This window comes from Glycine max, chromosome 14 (genome assembly GCF_000004515.6).
Source record: "Glycine max cultivar Williams 82 chromosome 14, Glycine_max_v4.0, whole genome shotgun sequence".
Lineage (NCBI taxonomy): Eukaryota > Viridiplantae > Streptophyta > Magnoliopsida > Fabales > Fabaceae > Glycine > Glycine max.
Window position 1 is genome coordinate 7,963,287 of NC_038250.2, and position 22,022 is coordinate 7,985,308.

The following is a 22,022-nucleotide window of genomic DNA, read 5'->3' on the forward strand; positions in this document are numbered from 1 at the left end:
GAAATTCAGCCGAAAAAATCGGTAAATTTGTTCCGGTTTCTTTGAGGGTGAATTTAGTAGAATGGAAAGAAAATAATATATATTTAAATTAAAGTAAACTGATAAAAACATGAGATCCATACTCATTTTTTTAAAAAAATCGTTTTCATCCTATTACTTCTCTCTTAAACCATCCTAGTGTCAAGGATTTAGTTCGTTGCTGAGCAAAAATATATAAATTTCCACTAATAAAAAAACCATCCTAGTTGAAAAAAATGATTAATTTTAAAATTAGTGAGAATTAGGAATGTGAAAGAATTATGTTCACATTATATAAAAATTAAACTCTTTTATGAATATAAAATAATAAAAATCCTTTAAAATGTTTTTTTACTAAAGTTATTTTCTTTTTTAGTATTTTGATATAGAGATACTAGTGTCTTAAAATTGGTTAAAGAACAAATTAGTGTTTATTTTAATTTAATGCATATGCAGTGTAAAGTTTTACACAGTGCACAAATTAGGGTTTTTATTTAAAAAATTAAAGTCATTATCAAAATCAAATTTTAATTATTTTTCTAATGCATGTATAACTTATAATATAATATTAATTATTCATGTTATTGTTATATATACTAAAATAAGTTTATTGAAATTAAAAATCTTAAAATCTTATTTGTGTTCCATGATATTACAAAGTAGATTAAATAATTTTGTTTTAATGTCTATCAAAAATGATTTTTTAAAAGAATATTAATTATGAATGAATTATTAATGATTTTTACAACCAAAAAATACCAAACTGCCCAAAATAAGACATTTTGTGGATCCAAGATTTATTATTTATAAATATTTTAAAATATAAAATATATTAAATAAAATAATCACATATTTTTATTAAAAATTATATATATTTTATTACATTAAAACCAACAACACAGTTCGTTAAATCTGTATGAATGTGTAATTTGTGTCAAAAACTTATTTTTATTCTAATATTTTTAATTAATATTTATTTGAAAAAGAAAATTGACTCACATAATTGATTCATGGAGTTGTGCAACTTAACATTCGTCGAAATAACATTATTGTTTAACAAATCTAAAAAAATTATATCATTCTTTTTTATTCAAATTAGTTATATACCATTAACTTTCATCAGCAAAATATTATTGTTTTAAATTAAATCTTACATGTATTTTTCTCTTTATTAATAAACTAACTTTTAGTTTTAATTAATATTTTAGTTTGTGTATTGTATAAGATAAATATTTGTTATATAATTATACTTATAAATTATAATTAATAATTTTTTAAAATATATAAATTATATTTTAGATTTTTTATAAATAATTTAAATTGTCATATAAAATTATATATAAATCAATGAGTTTAATTGTCAGCAAAATAATTTTAAAAATTCTTCTGTTTTAAAAAATTACTGCTCTAAAAACTTACGTATATTATTATTGAATCTATTCAGTTAGACTTCTTCAATCAAGTGAAATCCATAATTTTTTTGTATTTTTCGAATAAATTTCAAAAGAAGGTTTCCTTTTAACATTTCTCTTTGATTATTTCAAAGTGGAGTATTTCAAGTTTTCAACCATATCCAAATCATTATTTATGTATGTTTTAGATACACTGACTGACAAAAAGCTACGAAAGTAAAACAACATTTATGGCGACACCAAATGGGGACAGGTTGAAGAGGTTCCTTTTGCTCTGTTGCCTCTTGTTGGTGGCATCCCACGTCGACAACACTGCCTTTGTTTTTCCTTTCATTTCACTTTCTTCTGTTTAAATGTTTGCTCCAACTTTCAAGCCACTTTCTTTACTTCCCCATACCACTATCACCATCATGTGTGGTGTCAAGTGTGAACACATACACCAGCATTGTTGAAACTTGAAACCAACTCAAACAATCTACCAACAACATCTCCTCTGCACCACATTTGAAGAGTGAGAGATTATTAAAAACTATAGATATACTATATAAAGTCTGATAGATCTGTGATTCTAGTTTATAATTAGTTCTGTACATTTCTATAAGCTTTGGATTGGTTATTTGGTTCTTGGTTGGGTTGTTCTTTATTTAGGCTTAAAAAGTTTTGAATTTTTTAAGGGGGTGTGTCCTTTTAACCAATGAGGACCAATTTCAAGTAATCCAAACATAGAAACAGAAAGTTCAACAGAAGGGTAGCTTTCATGGCGTCAAACACTGATAAGGTTCAGGTCTTTGGAATCTGAGCTATGGTAAGTCCAAGGCACTGTAGTGTTCTTATTATTGTTTGTTTGTTCTCTCTCCTTTCTCAGCTTTCACATGTCCACCCGTGTTTATCTAGAAAACCTTTCTTCCTTTCCTCTCTTTCTTATGACATCCATCATTACCTTTGAAAAATCTGTCATATCTGTGTCTCTTTTCTCCCTTTCCCTTTTTCTGTGTTCCCATAAGTTATGTGGTTACTGGTTTGGTTTTCCGTTACATGAACGTGTTATTCTTAGCACTATTATGTTCTGTCAATCGTTTCATGACACGCGTTGTGAAATTTCAAATTTAAGGTATAAAGGGTACTTTGTGATATTCTTCATTTTGCTACTTAAAGGTAAGACCAATGTTATGTGGCATTGTCAATAGTAATGATAGTCCACCCCAAACATTTCAACTGTGTTCACGTATTTATTTACAAATTGTAATGCATTGTTGAATTTCAGAAGAACCGTGTTTGTTGAAGGTGTTGAGCTGAGCCCCTTGTGAAAGGGTGCACTGAGAAGCGAGAAGTCATTTGTGTTGGGTTCACTTTGAAATCCACACTTTTTGGAAGATGTTGTGTGCTTGTTCCGGGGAGCAATTCAAATTTGAAGAGGCGCCACCACGGTCACCAGACTCCTTGGCAACAAGGGATTTCTCTGCAAGTGGCCTTTCTTCAAGGACTGGGGATTGGGAATCCAAATTTGATGAAACACAAGTAGAAGATGTTGAATCTACTTTAAAAGAAGCTCTCTCATTAAACTATGAGGTAGTAGGAATTAGTGTAACTTACTTTGTGAAATTATTTGTCAAAGTTGCATGTTGTGAAATTATTTTCTGTTAACATAAGACTACTGTTTGATTTTAATTTCTCTTTTCTGGTGAATTGAAGGAAGCTCGGGCTTTGTTGGGGAGGCTTGAATATCAAAGAGGGAACTTTGATGCCGCCCTTCAAGTTTTTGAGGGTATAGACATAAGGGCTTTGGCCCCAAGGATGATAAGGGCTATAGCTGAAAGAATCAAACAAAGAAAGCCACGTTCCAAGGTGGATAATGGGCTTCCTAATGTGATGTCAATGCATTCAGTAAGCCTGCTTCTTGAGGCGATTTTGCTTAAATCCAAATCCTTAGAAGAACTTGGGCGATACACTGGTATCACCACCTTCATATCTCTTTCAGATGTTTTACATATTCTTGTATTTTGTTTGATTTAGCATGCTCTTGCTAAGAGCTGTAACTTTTGCATGTAGGATATTGAAAGTTTTACTCTATTGTTAAGACAATCTTGAACAATTGCTCATATTAGCATCAATGCATTATGAATGTAGCTACATTATGTGTTATGTATTATGTATAAGTTTTTTCTGTTTTTTGGCCTGAGAAGAAGCTACTTACACATGTGTGGTTTGGCACTCAAGGCTGCGGATTCTAATTATTGCTGCTTTCTTATTTACCAGAGGCTGCAAAGGAGTGCAGAATTGCTGTGGATACAGTTGAATCTGCTCTTCCTAATGGAATGCCTGAGGGTATTGGTGAAGCTTGTAAGTTGCAAGAAATGTTCCACAGAGCATTGGAGTTGCTTCCAAATCTATGGATCAAGGCAGGTTTGCCAGATGAAGCTGTCACTGCTTATCGGCGGGCTCTAGTCAAGCCCTGGAATTTGGAGCCGCGGAGGTTGGCCTGTGTGCAAAAAGATTTAGCTACCACACTACTCTATGGAGGTGTTGAAGTAAACCTGCCCCCTCAGTTGCAAGTGAATGGTCTAACAACACCTATGAGTGGCACTGAAGAGGCTATACTTTTGCTATTAATACTTTCAGGAAAGATGGCACTTCAGGAAATAGATTGGGACCCTGAAATAATGGATAATCTTACATTTTCACTTTCAATTACTGGGATGTTTGAATCATTAGCGGATCATGTAGAGAAGATCCTTCCAGGTGTTTATGATCGAGCCGAGAGGTGGTACTTTCTTGCTCTTTGTTACAGTGCAGCAGGACAGAATGATATAGCCTTGAACCTTTTGAGGAAGGCTTGTGGTAGTTCTGAAGCAAAGCATAGACCCCATTTTCCTTCATTTTTGTTTGGTGCAAAGCTGTATTCTCTAAATCCAAACCATGCTCGTGAAGGAATTAAATTATCACAGGAAGTTATTGATCTAGCCAAACATCAAAATAAGCATTTTTTGGGTCAGGGCCAAAAATTTCTTGGCATTTGCCATGGAGCTGCTGCTAGAACATCTGTACTGGATTCTGAAAGAATTATATTTCAAAGAGAGTCTTTGAAGTTTCTAAGTGATGCTGCCCTAAATGGAAATAATGACCCAGAAGTGATGTTCAGCCTTGGACTGGAAAACGCAATTCAAAGAAATCTAAATGCAGCTTATGACAATATAATGATTTACTCAGACATGATGGCTGGCAGCTCAAGAAGAGGTTGGCAGCTGTTAGCACTCATAGTATCAGCACAGCAGCGGTTTCAGGACGCCAAAACTATAGTTGATTTTGCTTTAGATGAGGCTGGCAGTATAGATCAGTTAGAACTACTGAGACTGAAAGCTGTACTTCAAATTACTCAGCAGCAACCCAAGCAAGCAATTGAGACCTACAGAATCTTGCTAGCTGTAATTGAAGCAAGAAAAGAGCATTGGCTACAAGCTAAGACATTCAGGCATGAGGTTTGTATTATTGTTCAAGGGAATAACACTACAATATCCATTGTATAGACTTGTATTAAAATTGACTAAAGAAGCAAATCAAGCATTACTTTTGTCTGTTGGAAGTTGCTGAGAAATGAGACTAGTTAATTAAATTTAAAAGCATTAACAAATAGTTCCCTACCTGATTATGTGCTAGAAATTTTCATTTTTCTGGTCCAACATCCAATGCTTATAGTAAAATATTATTTATGACTAGGACAGTTTTGAATATTGCATGTGTAAGTATTTAATTCGTCTTCTGAATCTGTGAGAAGAATTTCCCTTCTTGACTTTTCATCTGTTTGCAGGCATTAACAGAACAGAAGTTGGAAATGGAAGCTTGGCAGGATTTGGCTACCATTTATGCAGATATTAGTTCCTTTCTTGATGCAAAAGCTTGTGTTGACAAGGCCCAGTTGATAGAATTTTTTTCTCCCAGAAGTTGGCATATTACTGGTATGGAACCTGACACCTGAGTGTTCATGTTTTCATTGTTGAACTGCTGTATGTTTCTGTGTTTTGTGTTTACAGCACCATAACTTAACAAATCACCAATCTGCAATTACCTGGTTGTGATAATGACAGGGTTGTTGTTTGAAGCTCAATCTTTGCATAAGGAGGCCTTTGTTTCCTTCTCAGTCTCGTTGTCAATAGAACCGGATTACATTCCCAGTATTATTTCAACAGCAAAATTGTTACTTAAACTTGGAATGCAATCACTTCCAATAGCAAGAAGCTTTTTAATGAATGCTTTGAGATTAGACCCCACAAACCATGATGCATGGTTTAACCTTGGATTGGTTTCAAAAATGGAAGGCTCGTTACAACAAGCGGCAGATTGCTTTCAAGCTGCATATGAGCTGAAGCTTTCAGCTCCAGTGCAAAAATTTGAGTGACCGAGACCTTGGGAGTACTGTTAAGTTTTTGTGGTTGAGTTCAACCAAGAGCATTATACAAAAAACCATGAGCAGCAACTGATGGAAAAGAAAACGTACCCATGGTTAATATTTGTTGAGAAACCTATATAGTAGTTATATCTAGCTACTTATTTATAGATTTACTTCATTATGTTCCAATGGAATGTCCTTCACATTTGACACGGAAGGACAGAAGTTTGGCTTCCCAAGTGGTATAGAATTCTTTATAACATAATGTCAAGCAGAATGTACTATAGTTTTTTGGGTCTCCTTTGAGGTGTCAGGTGAGGTTAATCCCTGTACGTAAAGTTCACACACAAATATAGCTTGTGTTGCTAATTGACTACTTTAAGTCTCAGCCTGCGCCTTCAATTGATAGTTATAACTCTTCATTCTTTTTGTATAACACACACCTTACTTTAGAAAAAGTAATACTTATAACTTAAAGCTCATGTGATAAGAATTTCTTTAAGTGATTGGTTAAATAACTTTTTTACCACTATGATTTTGCTTATTTTCAAAAACACTTCCAGAAAACTGACAATTATACAATTTTTTTTTCAAAATAAGTTGAAAAATTAGACTTTATTCTTAGAGTAGCCGAAGATGGAGTAGGACAGAAGGTTTTTAGTCCTACTGACAATACTCGCGCAAATTAAATAAAGCACAATTTTAGAGTTATCATTTTAAAGGCTGGCTTCACTCATTCTATATATGTAAGATGTTTAAAGCTGGTAAAGTAAACAAGATGAGTTAAATGTTTGTAGAAAGTAAATGGAGTTGCAAAAATGTCATGCAATGGAGGGTAAAAAAAATCAAATGAAACTACAATCTCTATTTATCCCGGTTTCCATTCACCACGATTTCTTTACAAATTTACATTCAAACATTATTTCTTGGTCTGGAAAACAACAAATCGCGCTTGTGATACAATTATTGCAATAAAGATCTTTACATCTTCGGAACAAGGGAAGCATGCAGAGCATATAATTCTGGTTGGACCTGTCATCGATACTGTAACACACGAAAAGAAAACAAATGAAACAAAATGATCAAAACAATAAAGAGACATTTACATTCAGCAAAATCAAAAGGTACTTGATATTGGTTTTTACTTTATCACTATATCTTTCACAATGTACAAACATAATATCAGTGTGTGAAGCAGTCAGTGAAGTTAAACTAATTCAACTGAGTTGGAAAGATTCAGTAATGGGTATGTCAGTTTGTTTTTGCCTAGTTTAGAGGAAGATTTCTAAATGACAGATTTACTCCAAAAAAAATGGAATATTGATTGAAAGCAACCGAATGAACCTAGTCTAAATCAGAAACCAAATATTTTGCTACCCTCCCCCTTGCATTTTAAATTTTTAATTACTGTGTTCATGTGAAAGAAGGGCCAGTGTAGTTGAGTAGCATTTTGCAGATACTGCTATATTACTACATATACAGTGCTTGAACAAAATGTTCATAAAAAAGTACAAATTTAATTATCAATAACATTTTATTGAAATGTATACTCAAAACGATCTGTTTTTTTTTCCACTGAAATTTGGACAGCAAGCAGCACTACTTTAGACATTAAACTTTTGTTAATGTAAATCTTGTTTACAGCCAAAAAAAAAGAGAGAGAGACCAAAAGTGCTTTTGTCTGTTTAGATTAGGTTTCTTCACATTTCTCCAAATTGGTGTCCAAAGAAAGCATAAACTCAAAACTTTTATCCTCGACATCTACCATGTCTACATATTTTCATATACATTAATACATGTTAATGCTAAATAATAAAAGAGTTATTTTTCATAGAATTTAAAACTAAACTAAATTGCATTACTAAATAAATGAGCAAAAGTAGAATTCATCAGATAGATCATTCACCTTACACGTAATAAAAAGTTAACTCCAACTGACAGAATGTCTAACCTCAACTCATTTGCCACTGCATCCACAATTGAAAGAGTCCAAATATCGCATTAGTGAGGTCTAATAAAATGAGTATGGTACATATCTATTTGAAGATTGTTAGTCAAAAAGCATGGGCAAGAGAGCAGCATATTACAGGGCAATGACATTCTTAAAGAAATTAAAAAGCTAATAGCAATAAACACTTAATAAAGAAGCACTGAATCTATCTCCAGAATTATATGACAATACTTTAGCAGATATAATTTCAGTATCAATAGTTGCCAAAACCATAAGTGGCATCTTGAATCACCAAACCAACCTTTAGAACTGGTTCGCCTTTGTTGGTATTTGCAGATTGCTTTGCCATTGCTTGTTGCTGTGCACGAGCAGCTCGTCCTGCTGCAGAATTCTCAAATTGCTCTTGCCTATAATTCCAATCAAAACCTATAAGTTTGTCTACAGTTACTTTACCTATGCATTCATTAACCAATAAAAAACCTTTATAACAACATTCAAATGTCTCTGGTTGTTTCATGCTTCACCCCCATTTCTAAAAGTAGACTTCATTCCATTATCTATTTGTTAATTGCAGTGAGCCTTGCACGCATTTTCTATTGTGACTACTTCCACAAACACATTTCAGAACATGTAGTAGTACCTAACAGTGACATGAAGAAAATAATCCCCCTGGACATTGAAATTGAATTTTCCCTAATGATTGTGATTTGAGATAGTTGTTTAATGTCTGTAGTGTATGGAATGAATTACTTAGCAGCAATGAGCTCTAAAAACAAAATTAAGGCCTTGAAACTGTAAAAAAAATATTATACTGAATTGAAGTTTAGACAATAGTTAGCAAAATTCACTTTTTCTTTAATTTATTTAAAATTGGGGTTCATAATGTTCTGAAGGGATAAAAAAAACACCAAAAAGTGTGACTGGCTAGAAATAAAAGCAAAAGAGAAATCAAAAGCATATACATATTTAATCAACACAAGTACTACAATGATTAAGGATCTAACTATACCATGTGGGTATACAAATAAAAAACCAAATCAGTATATTTTACTTTTTTGCAGGAATTGAGAATATTCACGAAATTGAATTAATAAAAAAAGGGAAAATTGAGGAATGGATAAAGGTAAAACCTTTTCTGTGCGGCTTCAGCAGCTTTGGCACGCGCTTCTTCAGAGGCCAATCTCTCTTCTTCCTTGCTCATGCGTTTGTCTACGCCGAAGCAACCAAAGCAAAGACCCATCTTTGGTGTTTCTCTCTCTTCCTCTGCTTCTGTGATCTGGGCTTTCTCTTTCTCTTACAATTTCTATCACCATGAGTAAAATACTATTTAAGGTTGCAAAATTTAAGGAAGGAGGGTTAGATTTCCAAGTCCACGTGTTTATTCCGCGTTCAGTTTGTGACTGTGTGCTTCCACGTTTTCATTTGAAGCATGGGATTGCTTATTCATTAATTACTACTACGCAAGTTAACTGTAAAATCATTCTTTGGTACAATAACTGAAAAAATTATATTTAATAACTGTTTTTTAGTTAGATATAATTGTAATAATTGTCATGTTAAAAAATTATTAAACAGTAACCACTTGTTATTATAAATAATTTTTAAAAATAATTAAAAGACGAATTAGAAATAATAAATATATACATTAAATGAGATAATTATTTTTAATAATAGTAATAGATAATATTACTACCTACAAAAATGAAAATAGATGTACCAAAAAATAATTGCACTATTCACTAATGAGTTGTATATACTTTGCATGTTTTTTTTTTGAAAAAAAAATATTTTAACTTTTAAAAGGGAATTTTATTTTTTAAAATGAAACTATGACATATACAACTCAATAAAATAAGTAAAACGGGGGGAATTATGGTTTACATCAAAGAATATTCCGCAAGGAAAAAAGATTGTGCTAGACTTTGTTAACGGGAAATGACAAAAGTAGAGCCAAGGTATCTTTTTATTTTGTTTCCTCCTTCAGGACAGATCAGACAATAATACGGGTATCTTTTCCAATGAAAATTTTAATTTTAATTTATCATGTTCTAAAAGATTAATCTCTTTCGTTAAATTAAATCTTAGTTGATCCAAGGTATCATCAATACCGAGGGTCACCTTTTTTATTGATTCATGTAGTCCATGGTTCGATAGGAACATGCTCCACTTTCGCATAAAAGCCACTGCATCAAAATTAACATATTAAACCAATGCTTCAATTACCTTCAAAGAGAGCTATAAACACATAACTCTCCATTATGCCTTCAAAGACAATGTTTCTCAATATCTTTGGGACTGATCAGAATGATAAACTAACACTTGGATGAAAGATCAGATTCAGACATCACGGTGCAAATAATCTAAAAACATTTTGACCAGAAAAAGTAATTAATTGGACAAAGGTTAGAACCACAGTTATAATCAGAGCTTCTATTTTTCTTTTTTGATAAATAATTTAGAGCTTTTGTTGATAAATAATTGCTAGCATTTAATTTTTGACAACTAGAAGGTTATATCAACATGATGACAATTAAGAGATATAACATAGGTTGAATGATTCTAACAAACATTTACGGATAAAAAATATTATTACAAATTAATGCATAGACCACCCCAAGATTTTCTTCCACAATACATTGGCTCAATGAAAGTAAGGGTAGCATTTCCAGAATAAAGAAAAGAAAAAATAAGTTTTTACATAAAATATAGATAAAGCATTAAAGCTATAAGGCTACAATACAAGCCTACAATCCAAAGATGCACCTATCGGAGGCTTTTGATCAAAATAAGGATTTTTTTTTTAAAAAAATGATCAAATGGTGATAATTTTTAAATTACTTCTCAGATAAAGATAAGTGGTATTACTCTCCATCACTTTAAGAACAAAAGTGATATATATCTTTATGAGCCTTATTTTATTTTTATTTTTTAATGATGTCATAAGAAATTACACAACTTTATTATTTTAGTATGGTAATTTGTGTATGATATACAAATTTTTTAGTTCTTAAATTCATCAAGTGCATGTATAATGTTATCATCAGCCTTTTATCATCAAAACATTTCTTTCCCCACCACATCTTCCACATGCTTCGATAATGCACCTCCAACGACGTAGCTCCACTGCTATTGCAGATCCATCTTCGTCACGACTTTGTTTGATATAGAGAATGGATTCAACTTGATTGATTATTCAGAAATTACAGTGCCAATATATAGAGGTTTTCATAGATGTTATTTACATTCGTATTTAAAACTAGTTAGCTAAATAAGTTCCTATAAACCAGCAAACAAATCATTGGCTGAAATCTAAAATAAATGACATGAAAGGACTCTTATGACTCTATCAATTAGATGCAATCGGATGCCTATGATTCAGAGGATTTGAATTGATCTTTGTGTGCTGAGTTATTTCCTTTTGTATGTTGAGTCATTTCCTTGACACGCTACCGCAAGAGAAGTGTGCCATCAAGGATACCAATCTTGGTCTTGAGAAGGTGATGGCGCTGCCGATAAGGGTTTTGTGAGGCAATCGACAAGTTGGTCCGTGGTGGAGACATGTTGAACTCGAAGAATGCCCAGTTGAACGAGGTCACGGACAAAGTGCACATCAATTGCTATATGCTTCATCCTACTGTGCATTACCGGATTAATTGAAAGATAGGTGGCACTGAGATTGTCACAGTAGATGGTCGGGACATGTTGAACTTGGATGCAAAGTTCAGAAAGTAAATATCAAATCCATGTGAGTTCAGCTAAGGTTGTTGCTAGGGATCGATATTCAGCTTTTGTGGATGAACAAGCTATTGCACGTTGTTTGGAAGATTTCCAAGAGATGAGGCTCCTTCCATAGAAAACAAGATGAGCGGAAGTTGAAGTATAATCTTCCTTGTTACATGCCCAATTGACATCACTAAAGGCATAAAGAGACGGTGATGACCCTCTGTGGAGATGAAGTCCATGAAATATTGTAGCTTTGAGATATGGCAGGAGGAGTTTTAGAGCTGTCATATGTATAGTGATGGGTTTGTGCATGAATTGTGCTAGCCGATTGGCTGAGTAGGCAATGTCTGGTCTAGTCATGGATAAATATTGGAAAGCACCAATAATGCTTTTGTACTGAGCCTGGTCTACAATTGTAGTGCCATCGTTTAATGTAAGAGACGTGCTAGTGGAAAGTGGAGTTTGAACCTCTTTTGCTTCTAACATTTTTGCCTTTTCAAGAAGGTCACAGATATATTTGTGTTGACTGAGTAAAAGACTTGTCTTGGTAGGAATAGCCTCTATGCCTAAGAAATAATGAAGACACCCAAATCTTTGATGGAAAATTATTGGGCCAAAGAAGAAATGCAATGTTGGATGGCTGAAGTATATGAGCCTATAATTAAAATGTCATCCATATATACAAGTGCATACATTAAAATGTTACCTTGATTGAGGATGAAAAGAGAGGAGTTTGATTTTGAGGCATGAAAACCATATAAACATGGAAAGGAGTGTAAAGCATTGAACCATGCCTGGGGTTGCTTGAGCTCATAAATTTATTTTTTTAAACGACAAACATGATTGGCAAATTCAGGATTGATGAACCCAGGTGGTTGAGCCATGAACACCACTTTTTTCAAGTGACCATGTAGAAAAAGCATTATCACATCCAGCTGTCTAATGACCCATTGATGATAGAGAGCAATAGAGAGTACCAAGTGAACTGTAGCAGGTTTAATAACAACACTAAAGGTTTGTGTATAATTAAGACCTGGTCTTTGATGGAATCCCTTGGCCACTAGTCTCACTTTATACCTCGAAATTGATCCATCTAGATTTCTTTTGATACGGAAGACCCATTTGCATCCAATAACATTTTATGACTGGTCTCTTGGAACTAGATCTCAAGTACCTTGTGCAAGTAATGCATTAAATTCATTACTCATAGCCTCATGCCATTTTGGTGATTTCATTGCCTCGGAGACACATGTTGGTTCAATGGTGGATGGAAGGGGATGCTTGGTAGTTAAAAGAAAACTTTTGTTGGGCTTATGGATATTGTGCATGGATCGAGTAGCTGGACTAAAAAGAGCTAGTGTTGATGCACGATCAAGTAGTGGTGAGTGATTTGATGATGGTGAGGCAATGACATCCATTGGTGTAGTATCAATTAGGGTTGGCGTGGTGGTTAGTTGGGTTGGTTGTAGTGGAGTTGTTGAGTGAGAGGGTGATGTGTGTGGGTTCTCATAGATGAGGGATAAGTAATGTTGAATTAAGGAATGAGATTCAAGTGTTTGAATGGGATTTGTTTGTTGGCGTGTCAAAGAGGGTGGAGAAATTGGAGAAGCAAATTGTGAAGTGAGGTCAGGGAGTGAAGGTATTGTTGTGCCTTTTGAAGGGGAAGAGAATGGAAATTAGTTTTCAAAGAACACCACATGCCTAAAAATGTAAATTTTATTGTTGACTTGGTCAAGATATTTGTAGGCATGATGTTGTGAAGAGTAGCTAAGAAAGACTCAAGGAATGTTGTGATGATCACGTTTATGATTTGAATATGGATGAAGCCAAGGATAACATAGACACCCAAATACCTTTAGATGTGTGTAGGATATGGGCTTGTAAAAGAGTTTGGAGAAAGGTGTGTTATTTTGAAGGTTTGGGGTGGGCATGCGATTTATGAGGTGCACGACTGTCAGGAAAGCATAACACCAATATTTTGGAGGCATGGAGGCATGATTAAGTAGTGTAAGACTAGTTTCGACAATGTGTCAGTGCTTTCTTTCTGTAAGTCCAACATGTTCAAGGGTGTAGGGTGGAGAAATATAGTGTGAAATGCCATGGTTTTGACTGATTTGAGTTTTATGTATTCAGTTCCCTCATTGGTGTAAAGAGAACAAATTTTTTTTATTGAAGAAAGATTCTACTTGAGCACAAAATTTAGGAAAAACATCAAACACGTCACTTTTGAATTTTAATGTAAACAACCATACATATCGGGTTAAATGATCAACAAAAATGAGATAATAATGGAAGCCATTTATTAAGAGAATTGGTAAAGGTCCCCAAACATCAGAATACATAAGTTCTAATGTTGAGTTTGATGTTACAAAGGATTCACTAAATGGTAATTTATGACTCTTATTTAATTGACGAGAAGAATAGTTAAGATGAGATTTAGGCATATTGACAGAGTCATTACCCTTGAAAACTTGTTGTAGAATTTCCAGGGAAGGGTGACCAAGACGAGCATGCCAGAGGAGTGGAGGGGGTCGAATGGTGGATAGTGTTGTTGCTTGAGTGGGTGATAAGTGTTTTGTTGTGGGTTGAAGGGTGTATATGTCACCGCTACTTTGGTCATGCATCAATGTCACGCCCATTGTATGATCCTTCACACAAAAAGAAAAAGGGTGAAATTCAACATAAACATTATTGCTTTGACATAATTTTGAAATGGATATGAAATTATGACGTGCTTTAGGAACACACAAAACTTCATGCAAAGTAAAGGAATAGGTGAAGGTGGAAAGTTTGGCAGAAGCAACATGAGTAATGGGAAAACCTGTACCATCACCTATTGTTACTTCATCTAGGCCATCATAATGAGAGTGAAGGCTGAGGTTACGAAGATCACTTGTCACATGGTGGCTTGCACCTGTGTCAAGCACCCAATTAATGGAGGGAATAGCAATGGAAACTGCAAAGTTGGAAACAGGATGGTGAGATAGTTGTGGGCAATATTTGACTATATGTACTTCGAGGTCACAAAATTGGCATTTGGCAGAGGGTTTATTATTTCTGCTTTATGGACCAGGAAAACGCTTGCGTTGTTGGCCACCTTGTCGATAATTAAAGCTTTGATTTTGTGAAAAGAACTCATTTCCATGTGGACTATGAGTAGAGAACCCACCATGATCCCACTGGTTTGAGTGATGGGACCAAAACTGCTTATTCTTTTGATGAAAGTTGGTAGTGAGAACTAATACTTCAGAGGGATAGTCATCACGTTTCAAAAATTCCTCGCGGGCAACCAAATGACTGTGTAGTTCTTCAAAGGAGAAGGGACGGTCTCTTGTGTGTATTGATGCAAAATGTCCCTGTATTTTGCACTTAAACCATTAAGCACATAAAGAGTTACATCATCATTTGATATTACATGGTCAATAACATATAGTTCATCATCTATTCTTTTGACAAAGAACATATATTCTGTGACAGATTGAGATCCTTTACGGTTATGTTGGAGTTTATTTTTAAAAGACATAACATAAGAACACGATGGATTCACGTATTTGGCTTCAAAAGTCGACTACAGTTGGCGAGAGGTCTCGTAGGCTGTAAGAGCTATGATGTCTCTTTCATTCATAGCATATAGGAGCAAGCTCACTATGAGCTGATCTTGGCAAAACCATGTTTCATATGCTGGATTATGAATGGTTGCACCATCCTGGGTGATCTCTGGTTATTGGGAGGGAGTGGATCTATCCACATAATCGAACAACTTCATGTCGGATTAAAGGGAACTCGCTTCACGATGCCACACATGATAGTTGGTAGTTGAATGCTTGATTGTTATCTGTGTTCCCAAGTTGAAAAATACTACTGGGTTGGATTAGGTTGTTGTTGTCCCATTTTGAGTGTTATTGTTAGTAGTTGCTACGGAAGAATTGGTTGAGCCGACCATGGATCTTAACTCATGGGAGTATGCCTATACTGATGCCATATAGAGAATGGATTCAACTTGATTGATTATTCAAAAATTACAGTGCCAATATATAGAGGTTTTCATAGCTTTTATTTACATTTGTATTTAAAACTAATTAGCTAAATTAGTTCCTATAAATCAACAAACAAATCATTGATTGAAATCTAAAATAAATGACATGAAATGACTTTTATGACTCAATTAATTAGATGCCTATGATTCAGAGGGTTTGAATTGATCTTTGTGTGCTAAGTCATTTCCTTTTGTATGCTGAGTCATTGCCTTGACATCTGGGCTTGGGAGGTGGACACAGAGATATGTCAGTATCAGCTGTTGGACAAGTGACCTCAATAACTTAAGAGGAGGGTGAATTAAGTTTCAAAATTTCCCACTAACAAACTTTTAACCCCCTTCTAAATGATAGGCTCATAATACAAAATAAGAAGCATCAATCAATTTAATAATGTTCTTTAAACATGCAAGACAAAATTGATTGCAATAGCATAAATGAGATAAGGGAAGAGAGAAATGCAAACTCGATTTATATTGGTTCGGCCACTTCTCGTGCCTACGTCCAATCCTCAAACAATCCACTTGAGATTTTCCACTATCTTTATAAAAATTCTTTTTACAACTTCTGAACACCCAAGGAATCATTTTCCCTTGTGTTCGGGAAACTCACAATTCAAAAGACAACCAGTCTCTTGATTACAATTGACTTTCTGAGAAGAACAAAAAGATTTCTCTCCTTTAGAGTGGATAATACAATTTGAAGTTCCTGGATGAACTCTCAATAGATTTGCAAGCGTTTGCCCAAGAGTTGTTGAGAGAGCATTTGACAATGAAGTTCTCTTGGAATATCTCCCTCTTGCTTTTTGAAGTCAGACACACATATATATAGGTCTTTTGTTCCTTTTCAAAATGGTTTGAAGAGTTGTGTCTTTTCAAAAAGCTTTTTATGAAATTTTTCACTGGTAATCGATTACAGGTTTCTGGTAATTGATTACACAATTATATTTTGAAGGGTCATGACTTTTGAATTTGAATTTCAAGAATTCTGTTGCTGGTAATCGATTACAAACATCTGGTAATCGATTACAAGTTCAAAATTCAAATTCAAAACCCTTTTTAATAGCTATTTTTCAAAATTGTCTTTTGGTAATCGATTACACTGCCTGGTAATCGATTACCAGAGCCTTGGATGTCTTGAAAACACTTTGTTTTGAGGCAAGACTTGATCTTTAGTTAATCTTGAAGCAAGACTTTGTTTGTTGAAGCAACCTTGTATTAATCTTGAAGCAATGTTTCTCCTTTAAAGCAACCTTGTTTGATTCTACTTTGGCATCATTAAAATCATGTATTCATACATTCATATCAGCTTTGTCGCTTTTGGCATTGGCTAGGTCCAATTTTGGATCCACGAGTTTGGGTTTCGAATTTGTTTTGAATCAATTTTCTGAACCAGGTTCAGTGAGGTCTTTGGACTTGCTGATGAGGGGTTTTGCGACGGTGATGAAGGAGGTGGTGGTGCAGGCCACGATGTCAAGGAGTCGCCGAATGTGTGCGACAATGAGCTCTTTTGTGTAGTCCTTTGATAAAAGAAACACAAACAAAACTCAGTGAGTGAGTGCACGATGGTCGTGTACAAAGGGCTCAGGTTTAGTGGTGTTCGTTACCTTGGACAATGGCCATATAGATGGTAGGGTTTCAAGGACACGATTTCCATTGTGTCTTTCAACATCACGCCTCACACTTGTTCAACTCATTCTGTTAGTTGTGTTTTTGTTATCATTTTTTTTTGTTTGAAGGTTTGAAGGCTGTGGACAAGGAGGAGTCGTCGAGGATTTTGCATTTCAATTTGAGGTTGAAAGGGGATTGTAGTGGAAAGCCTGTGATTGGTATAATATTTTTGTTTTCTTATCGCGATGGAGACAAATTTATGATAGCGCTGGAGCTACGTCGGTGAGGTGTCATTGTCGGAGACATTGTGAAAGATGTTGGGAAATTGGACATTTGTGGAAGAAATGTTCTGGTAAGGAAAGGTTCAAGATAACATTATACATCTTGATGAATTCAAGGGTTAAAAAAATTTGTATATCATACACAAATTATCATGCCAAACCACTATAGCCTTATCATGCCAGACCATTATAGGTTGCACCTTATATCTTAGACTTAAATATAAATAAATTTAACTAATTTTTGTTTTCATTTAATAATATCATTTTTAAAATACTCTTAATTTAATTACAACTTTATTTTCGACGATTCTTCTATTTTATTCATTATATCAGGTTTTAATTAAAGACATTTTAGGAGTAAATTTATTTTTTACTTGAGATTCATGACATCATTCAGTGAAATGAAATGAATTCAACTAACTTCCTTAAACAATGTGAAAATAGTTAATTTTTGCTTATATATAAATCTAGAATGAATATATACATAATAGATGACAAATTTGGTAGATCCTATGTCATATTTAATGGTTGAATCCCTTTTTCATAGTTTTTAATAAATTTTTATTGAATGATGTGTTTGAAGGATTGTACTAAAAAAAGTGTTTCATATACTTCTTATATTTGAGTTAAAGTAAACCATAGAAATATGAGATATATGTCACTTTTTGAAACTTATCCCAAAGACACCATCCAAGTGCATTTAACCCTATGATTGGTAAGGAGGAAAAAAAATGAAAGGGAAAATAAAATTTCAAAATTTAAATTGGATGAAAAGTGAAAAGAAAAGAAAAATAAAATTTTTGTTTCTTAAATTAAATTTTTCTTGAGATTTTCTTTTCATTTTTTTTTCAACTAAACAAAAAAAAAATAAAAATAGAAGCTTATATCATAGACTACTTAGCCAGGAAAGAAAGCAGAAAACGACCGCGTTTCATTCTGATTAGCAAAGCAAGGAAAATGAGTAGTGAGGAGCAGCAGCAGAAGAAGAATAATGAAGAAGGGGAAGAAGAAGCGTTGAAGCCGTTGGAGATCGAGAACGGTCTTCGCCTAGTCCCGCGCGTGAAGCTCAACCTCACGGTGTACCCTTCCACGCCCCTCACACTCTCCCACCCAATCGACGAATGGAAGATGAAGCGCGCACTCATCGACTTCCTCCACTCCTCCCACTCCCTCACGCTCCCCGAGGACGACGACCTCCACCTCACGCGCCTCAAGGACCTCAAGAAACGCAAGCGCGACGACCCCGTCGCCGCCGGAACGCTCCGCATATGGGACCTCTCTTCCTTCCGAACGGAGAATCACCGCTTCCGATTAACGGAGAAGCTTAACGGGATCGAACTCAACCTCGAGGGCGTTAAGTTCAGACTCGCCGCTACGGTTCCTGTTTCGGATGATTTTCAAGGAATGAAGAAGGATTGGGAGGAGCATTCCGCGTTTCGAAGTCGGCGCGAACCTGATACCGTTGTTCTGAGAGGCGTTCCGTCGCGGTGGTTCGCTGAGCCTAGGGTTTCGTCTAAGCCCTCCATGCTAGTTACTCACACCATCTTCTCCACTTTCGGCAAAATAAGGTCTGTTTCTTATGTGATTTTACTTAAAAATGATTTTGAATCGTTTTTGTGCTGCCGAATTAACCTTGTATTTTAACCTTAAAGTGAAAAAAAAAAGAAAAAAAGAAGAAAGAAACAAAGAAAACTATGTAAGTAACCTTCCAATCCAAGTATTAGAAATCATGCTAAGTAGTCCTCCAAATTGGTCTTTAAATGTTAGTTAAGTATATGAAATTATCAATTTACAGACTAGACTAATGAATATTCGATACTTGGGGGATTAATTATATCATTTTATTACTTTAAGGACTACTTAGAGCATGTTTGGTTATAAGTTGAAAAAAGCAATTATGGGTGTTGAATGTACTTTTGGAGAGTAAACTCATTTTAGTAACATGTTTGGTTACCCCCAAAAGTGTGTTTGCAGATGAAAATTTTGTCTTGAAACTCAGTTTTGCAAAAGAAAGACTTGGGTTGCTTTTGCAAAATTAAGTTTTACTCAAACTTGTTTGCAAACTTTAATCTATACATGCACTTACGGGACTGGGCAATGCTTTAAGGACAACATTGATTGTTTATTCTTGTGCAGCGTATGTGAGACTGAGAATTATTGTATTTAACTTGGGGGTAAAATGCATTTTAGGTCTATTTCGTCAAAACTGATTTTAGTCCGTATAGGATTTTAAAAATGGTGATTTTGGTCTTCATGTTTCTGAAATGAGGTTATTTCATCCTTTACCATATACTTCATTTTGACTTGCCAGGGATGAAACCTACCACATTTCAGAAATACAAAGATCAGAACTACCGTCCTTAAAATATAAAGACTAAAATCAGTTTTGGTCAACTAAATATTTTGGGAACTAAACACATTTTATCCAAACATAGCTACTGTGTTACTTTCATTAATCTGATTTTACTTTAACTGTTTTGGTTCTTCAATAGGAATCTTAATGTTGCTGAGGATGATGATTTTGGTAAGGATGCAAATGAAGATAGCGGAGACCTAGTTTCGGGCCTTTACTGCAAGATTGTGGTTCAGTTTGAGAGATATAGAGACTTCCATGATGCAATGAAAGTTCTGTGTGGTCGGTCGTTGCAAAAGGTATTGGCTTAGTTTCTGAGTTATTTTTCTTTCCTTAATTGTGAAATCATGCATGACCATGATGTCCGAAGTGCTGTAGTAAAACTTCACAACCTTAATTGTGATGCATCTGTGTAATGAACTTAATTGATGTGTTTGGGTAAAGAACTTAATTGATTAGTGCTTATATATAAGTTGTTTCTATAATCAAAGAGGAAATAGAGTTAAACTATGTTCATACAAATTGTAATTGTAAGTTGTTTTCATAAGTGGCTGCAACTCGTATTGATTTCATGATCATAGCTGTTGAAAGGGGGAATAGATTGTTGAAAACTTATTAAATAAGTGCTTATCATGTATCCATCGATATATAAGTTATCCAATAAGTTATCCAATAATCAAACAGGAAATAGGTTTAAAATCTTTTCATATAAGTTGTAAGCTGTTTCCGTAAGAAGTTGTGACTCTCAATGACTTCATGATTATAACTGATAAAAAATTGGGTAGCAATTGACATGCAGGGACAGATGGAGAAGGGGCGGGGGGGGGGGGGGGGGGGCCAGGACCCCAACCCTTGAAATTTTCCAAAAAAAAAAAAAATGTAATCATGGTGAATGTGTAAATTAATTATCTGTGTTATTATTATAATAATAATTAAGGTCAGTTGTGTTTGTTATTATTACTGTAATGGTTAAGGTAATAACTAGAATAAAATTAATTTTGTTTTTATGATAACATTTAAGGTTATTATCATTTAAAATAAAAATTATAGAGGAAGAAAAAAAATTTAGCTCCCCCCTTCTCCCTCCCTTAATAGGCTTAATAGGTTTCCGGATGCGTCCCAGTTGACATGAAGAATATTTTGCAAGATTAAAGGTTGAATGTGTTTATGTCTGATAAATGATTTCTTGGTGATGATTTATGATTTGTCAACGAGCAGCAAGGGTCACAACTAAAGGCCGATTATGAGGTTAGTTGGGACAAAGATGGATTCTTTCGGAACTCAAGGAATCAAATTCAAGAGAAGAATAACATGGTATCCACAAGGGCAGCTGATCATTACAGAAGCGAAGCTCCAAGACGTCAGGCCTACAATTCTCGCCACAGTCCAGATACTGTGCGCCCCAGGAGATTCAAGGTTAGATTTTCATATGTCAAGTGGCTCTCTTATTGTTCCAAGCATTTTTCTTTTTCCTTTTAAATCTTGTCCTTTGGATCACTAGTTTGGTCGTCTGTGAGTCAAGTATGCCAATACTGACTAGAAACCCCTTTACTTAATGCAGGAATGAGGACTGAAAGCTTTTTTTAAAATTATTATGGGTACAAATTTGAAAGCATTTTGATCATGGACTGACTCAAGTTTGGTACATCGGCTGCATACAATTTCTAGGGATCATTGACTTGGGTCAACTCAAGCTTATGACTTGGGATAATGGGGATTATATTCAGAGATTAACTGTACTGACTTGAGTTGACCCAAATTATGATGAGTCATTAAAACACTGCTATTTTTACGGATCCACACTCATCCCAAATAATATCCTTTCTTTTCCTTTCATGTTGTGCAATCAGTTAACATTAGCAGGCAGTACTTACTTTGATTAGCTCTTCCCAAATGGAAATCTTATTTGCTAAATTGTCGGACCAAAATCTTATTTTGGCTGAATTGAGTTAATATCATTTGGATGTGCTGTAAAATGATACAGTGAGAAGAATGATACTTTTCATATTGTATCTTGTTGAACTCGTTAAAGTGTTGCATATCTGCTAAGTCATAATTATTTTTTCTCTAGTCATTGACTGTTACTTGCCTTACGCCTTACGGTGCAAGAACAACGGAATGGTTGGTGTGGAAATATGCTTCTAAAGCACAGAATGAGAGTTATTTTCTGTCATAAATTATAAGGTGTTCTGCTGATTTTTCGAGAGGAAGACCCTTGCTCTATTTGAGCTTACGCTGAAGTAATACATAAAATAA

The 22,022-nt window shown here is 34.5% G+C and overlaps 3 protein-coding genes across 7 annotated transcripts; 2 read left to right on the forward strand and 1 right to left on the reverse strand.

The window, feature by feature from the left end:
• Nucleotides 1–1,619: 1,619 nt before the first annotated feature.
• On the forward strand, nucleotides 1,620–6,873 carry LOC100799086 (protein NPGR1). 3 transcript variants are annotated; one of them, XM_006595931.4, is made up of 7 exons: nucleotides 1,620–2,235; nucleotides 2,542–2,585; nucleotides 2,695–2,999; nucleotides 3,123–3,381; nucleotides 3,687–4,906; nucleotides 5,236–5,383; nucleotides 5,513–6,873. In XM_006595931.4, exons 3-7 carry the CDS (start codon nucleotides 2,805–2,807, stop codon nucleotides 5,821–5,823), a joined length of 2,133 nt encoding a protein of 710 aa, XP_006595994.1. In that variant the 5' UTR covers nucleotides 1,620–2,235; nucleotides 2,542–2,585; nucleotides 2,695–2,804; the 3' UTR covers nucleotides 5,824–6,873. The 3 variants fall into 3 exon arrangements, with proteins under 3 accessions (XP_006595994.1, XP_040865204.1, XP_006595993.1); XM_041009270.1 differs by lacking the exon at nucleotides 2,542–2,585 and having other exon boundaries at nucleotides 1,620–1,941; nucleotides 2,105–2,235; XM_006595930.4 differs by lacking the exon at nucleotides 2,542–2,585 and having other exon boundaries at nucleotides 1,620–2,541.
• LOC100527274 (hypothetical protein) lies at nucleotides 6,630–9,087 on the reverse strand. 3 transcript variants are annotated; one of them, NM_001349984.1, is made up of 4 exons: nucleotides 8,896–9,082; nucleotides 8,067–8,172; nucleotides 7,721–7,781; nucleotides 6,630–6,858 (listed from the first exon to the last, which is right to left on the reverse strand). In NM_001349984.1, the coding sequence occupies exons 1-3, from the start codon at nucleotides 9,003–9,005 to the stop codon at nucleotides 7,767–7,769; spliced, it is 231 nt and encodes a 76-aa protein (NP_001336913.1). In that variant the 5' UTR covers nucleotides 9,006–9,082; the 3' UTR covers nucleotides 6,630–6,858; nucleotides 7,721–7,766. The 3 variants fall into 3 exon arrangements, 2 of the variants coding, with proteins under 2 accessions (NP_001336913.1, XP_025983412.1); XM_026127627.2 differs by having other exon boundaries at nucleotides 6,665–6,858; nucleotides 7,726–7,781; nucleotides 8,896–9,084; XR_005888168.1 differs by having other exon boundaries at nucleotides 6,665–6,858; nucleotides 7,721–8,172; nucleotides 8,896–9,087.
• A 9,238-nt stretch (nucleotides 9,088–18,325) lies between these two features.
• LOC100796960 (A-kinase anchor protein 17B) lies at nucleotides 18,326–21,797 on the forward strand. Its single transcript, XM_003544440.5, has 4 exons — nucleotides 18,326–18,981; nucleotides 19,906–20,065; nucleotides 20,985–21,182; nucleotides 21,328–21,797. Exons 1-4 carry the CDS (start codon nucleotides 18,371–18,373, stop codon nucleotides 21,331–21,333), a joined length of 975 nt encoding a protein of 324 aa, XP_003544488.1. The 5' UTR covers nucleotides 18,326–18,370; the 3' UTR covers nucleotides 21,334–21,797.
• The last annotated feature ends 225 nt before the right edge of the window (nucleotides 21,798–22,022 follow it).